This window comes from Odontomachus brunneus, unplaced genomic scaffold (assembly GCF_010583005.1).
Source record: "Odontomachus brunneus isolate Ranch 3 - 2012 unplaced genomic scaffold, Obru_v1 Obru_scaffold_142, whole genome shotgun sequence".
Taxonomy (NCBI): Eukaryota; Metazoa; Arthropoda; class Insecta; order Hymenoptera; family Formicidae; genus Odontomachus; species Odontomachus brunneus.
In genome coordinates, this window is record NW_022639592.1 from 355,213 (window position 1) to 359,806 (window position 4,594).

At 31.9% G+C, this 4,594-nt stretch overlaps 2 protein-coding genes across 6 annotated transcripts in view; both read right to left on the reverse strand.

Annotated features, from left to right (window-relative positions):
• The window catches only part of LOC116850315 (dynein heavy chain 3, axonemal), a 21,583-nt gene extending 20,621 nt beyond the window's left edge, over positions 1–962 (reverse strand). Inside the window, exon 1 of the mRNA XM_032828446.1 lies at positions 139–962. Coding sequence (XP_032684337.1) covers positions 139–639 — 501 coding nt within the window. The 5' untranslated portion in view covers positions 640–962. The remainder of the gene's footprint in view (positions 1–138) is intronic.
• Positions 963–996: 34 nt separating this feature from the next.
• The window catches only part of LOC116850314 (transmembrane channel-like protein 5), a 4,936-nt gene continuing 1,338 nt past the window's right edge, over positions 997–4,594 (reverse strand). For 4 of the 5 annotated variants that reach the window (XM_032828441.1, XM_032828444.1, XM_032828442.1 and 1 more), the window contains 9 exons: positions 4,370–4,487; positions 3,955–4,280; positions 3,721–3,872; positions 3,498–3,582; positions 3,261–3,409; positions 2,790–3,180; positions 1,951–2,633; positions 1,701–1,834; positions 997–1,605 (listed from right to left, as the gene is read on the reverse strand). In XM_032828441.1, the coding sequence (XP_032684332.1) occupies positions 1,460–1,605; positions 1,701–1,834; positions 1,951–2,633; positions 2,790–3,180; positions 3,261–3,409; positions 3,498–3,582; positions 3,721–3,872; positions 3,955–4,280; positions 4,370–4,487 (2,184 nt within the window). In that variant the 3' untranslated portion in view covers positions 997–1,459. The remainder of the gene's footprint in view (positions 1,606–1,700; positions 1,835–1,950; positions 2,634–2,789; positions 3,181–3,260; positions 3,410–3,497; positions 3,583–3,720; positions 3,873–3,954; positions 4,281–4,369; positions 4,488–4,594) is intronic. The other variant, XM_032828445.1, reaches the window with a different exon arrangement.

Consider the following 4,594-nt stretch of genomic DNA (forward strand, 5'->3'; position numbering starts at 1 on the left):
TAATAATTATTCAGATTTTAATTTTTTTGTTGTTATTTCTCATATTTATTAATATAAGAATCTATCCTCGAATTATTATATATATTTCCGTCAGTCAAGAATAAGTTATACGTATATTTGTAACATGTTTTTGATTACCTCCCAATCCTTTGTCATCTTTTCCTTCTTGACTTGAGCAAATAACTCTTTCCTCTCCAAAGCTTTTGCCTTTTGACTTTTGGACAACCACGTGCCATCCGCTAAATCTTTCAAGCTCACTATATTTTTGGGCAAATGGTCTCGTTTCTTCTCAGCTGCGATAGTGGCTCTTCGTTCGGTCTCTTCTTTATGTCGTTCGACTAAATCGCGAGGTGGACTCGTTAGCGCACCACCGCTAACACTAAAAGGATGCCATCGTCGATGTTTGTGCGGAATCGCTGTTGAGACTTCCTGAATCAACTGGTTTTTTGTAAATTTTTGCTTCTTTGTAAGTAGCAGTGTTTCTGACATTTTCGGCGACACATATTTGACACGTCTTGTTTCATTTACTTTACTGGATATTTCGTACTCTTTATTTTCAGCCATATCTTTGTTATTCAAACTATAATCTGTTAAAAATATAGAAAATATTAACGTTAACTGTTCAACATGAATTTTCATTAATTGTCGGCAAATACTACCGAAGAAAAAATATGTAGTTTTTATTATCCGTCGTTGTTTCCTCCAACGAGAAGCCAGAGAATTTTTCTGCTGATATACGTTAATGCGCAATAACTAAATCTAAATTGTCAAATAACAAGTATATCGACGATAACGTATCATTTTTAGCTCAAACCTAATGTATTATATATATTCACAACACGTAACTATGACAACAGAGGAAAAGTATCTAGAACAAGCGAGAAAGCTATAAACTTGTGTATTTACTTTTTATTTTGTGCATGTTCTTTATATTAGAATATAAAAAATAACATATTATTTGTACGTATACATACATACGTACATATTTTTCTATCGTAATTCAATAAACATTATTATATATTTTTACATACTATATCAATTTTTATATTAAACATTAGTATATAAAAGTATTCTTTATGAATATATAATTTATATTCTTCTATATATATAATAGTTTGAGTTTGGCAAGTCGTAGAAGCAATAATACTTTTGAGGGCACACTTGTCAGTACTTTCTATATATACAGGGTGTCCCGCAATCGTCCATTTTCTTCGCCGGCCGCGGCGAACTGTATGTCCCACCTGCTGTATCGCCACGCTCTGATTAGTCCAAATATTTTTATTAATATTTCGAAATTTTACGTGGTTGTTTGAAAAATGACTTCTACAATATTTGTTCACTTTTATCTATTCTACTTATATTTTTCTTTTGGCACGTTTTATGCGGGACACTCTGTATAACTATATTCCTAATATATTTTGCTGATTTGTCAAACTAATGTATGTTATTCTATATACAATCATCTTTCTTCGGAACTGGTCGATGGTAAATTACGTCGGCGAGAAAGCGAAATTCCTTCATTTCTTTGGTTTCGTTTAATAAGTCCAGCATGTTGAATAAGATTAATTCCGCTATGAGCAGAGTCATTTGTCACAGAACGAGAAGCTGAAGAGAAAAAATAAACTATTACAATGCTTCTTACATACTTATTAATATATATAATTGCATAGATTTATATATAATTTGATAACATGACTCACGTTCATTAGCGAAATTAGTGAAACTTTTCATAAGGAACTGCTTATCTTGAGACTGTAGAAGAAGCATCTCGGACAGAATCTGTAGCATTTCTTTGCTAGCTTTCACTTTTGCCCGTAAACAGTACACCGCAACACTTAAACGAAGATTCTTGGTAAATTAATATATTGTAGGATTATATATGTACATATACATATATATATATATATATATATATATATATATATATATATATATATATAAAATATTTACCACATGCCAATTAAGATAGCGGCACCAGTCACAGGTCTTGCAAGTTCCGAGACGACGCTCCAAAATCCACTATCTCTTTTCAATGCCAACATTCCGTCGACAATGAAGTCCCAAGCATAAGAATGGTTTCTAAATGGTCCACAGCCGTTGCTCTTCACGTTTGAAATAATGTATCCTATGATGAGCAACACCCCGATTATGCCGAGAAAGGCAAGTGCCAGGAACAGCGTTTGCGTTTGCGCCGCTCGCCAAGGCTGGGATGGCCGTTGGTAACATCTTTCAAGTTCGTATTTCTTTATGTAAAATGTGATAATTAATTTTATCACAATTATAAGAGACATCAGGGGACTAAAGTAGAAGCCCATCCAAAAGAGCGTCTGATTATATATTAGATTTAGTGTACTGCGAGCTATGTCGAATTCCGGTCTGCCGATCTTCGTGGTAAACCTTTTGTACAATGTGGCGCGTATAAACTGCAAACTCGCACCAAATATAGAAGCAATAAAGTCTAGCACGATGAGTCGATAGATCTCTTCTCCAAAGTCCGTTTGCCAGCAATTCGATGTATTGTTGATCAACCAGAAAGCAAACAAGATACCAAATATCGTCGCACCAACCGCGTGATTTCTGACCACTGTTATGTAAAGTTCTGTACGCTTGTTGTTGTAACGTTCCAACAATGCCTTGAAAATATTAATATTATTTGATTTATAGTATTTTATTTAATTTATAGTATAATGAAGCATGTCCTGCATACATGTAAATATGCATGTATAATAGCAGGAGTTTAATTAAATATATTTCTTTCTATAGATAAATATAAAAGCTTATGTACTTACTAGATACGAAATAATTGCGGGAAAGATATGAATGATAACAGTGATCACTATTGGTACAATCATTACTGAGATGGATTTAGAATTTCCTATATTGTAGTGATCCAACAACTTCCACACGAGTGCACCAATGCCACAAATCATAAACAGAACAATAGCTGTCACAGCAAGTTGCATTATAATTAACGAGCACTTGGCGAACCAATGTAAAGGCACATGTTGTCTCCTTTCAGCTAACAGCTCTTCCAATTCTTTGTAAATAGATGCTGACTGTATAATAGCGGTTTTTGGCGAAGATATACTGCAGTCCCATCCACAAAATATCATGTTACTGTACAAATCGTGCACTTTCCCACTTGTTTCAACATAACACTCTCTATAGGAGGATATCACTCTGAAAAGAATTAAAATTTTTATTAAATCACGAAACACTCGATATTTATGACCAGTGTAATTTAATAATTTATCACATACTTGACAGAAAGTATAATAAATGAAAGCTTGTAACAAAAAAGCAGCGTCAGGAAATAAGCAGATGGAATGCTATATTCAGTACCAAATGGTGTATCTACTGTGCCATTGGAATAGAAACCATAATACATTATTGTGCGAACAAAAAAACCCTGTAACCCAAGAGATTATAATGTGTCTTATCAGCTGAAAAACAGTGATTAGATGCTCATTATTCTACTATAATATTTTTTCTCATACACTGCCTGTTAAAAAGTCCAGTATCTTAACATCGTTTGGCACATGTGTTTGATCCAGTGATTGTGGAATTACAATGAAGGATATACTGCAATCATAAAAATCTATCAAAGTTCTGTTTGTTTCACTTTACATAGTACTATATGTATAGTATTATTTTTCACCAAATAGTATATTTCCACTGTAACTGAAATTTCGTGTAACTAAAATAAAAGAATATATTTACCTCAAAATGCAGGATATTATATTAAGGAATAGTAGCCATCTTAGGAATTTGAAGTATGTTGCTATACCACTTCCACTGCGACTCTCAATGGCTTTAATTGTTTGATGCCACAACTTCATTGTTTGCAATGAATTCTGTGCCACTATCCGAATCTATATTTATTCCATTTATTAATATTTATATTAACATTAATATATAATTTAAAAAGGATAATTTCAGCAACATCAACATTACCTTTCTAAATTTTAAACTGATGTTATATCCTAACAATTTCCAATAGCTAATTGGTTTTTCTTTTGTCTTTTGATTAACAGTTGCTAATAGCTGAGATTTTACAAATCTTTTTACAGGAAGGCAATGTGGCATTGCTTTCAATGTTTCCATCCTGAAGCGTTTTGATATAGGATCATCCTGCATAAATTTACTACTGGATTGCAGGTGATTGGCAATTGCACAAGCACACTCTTCATTAGATAATTGAGTAATATTGCGCATTCTTAAAGTAGCATATGGAATAATAGAAGTTAAATCTTGTGGTATGATGTATTCTTCATTTTCTCCTGTAAAAATAAAATTTCTTCCTTATATTAAACTGCATTAACAATTCCATAAAAGTATGTAGATTAAAATATTTTAAAAATATACTTACTTACAAATCTAACTGGCAGTAATTGTTCCATATGAATATATTCGTCAGAAGATTTACACAGATTTCTTTCTTCAATTGTAAAAGACATTTTAATATAACTTTTTGCCAAAATTCTGTTCTGAAAAGATAGAATCATCACAAACATTATTATGATAGAAAATTTTACATATATATATATATATATATATATATATATATATATATATATATATATATATATATATA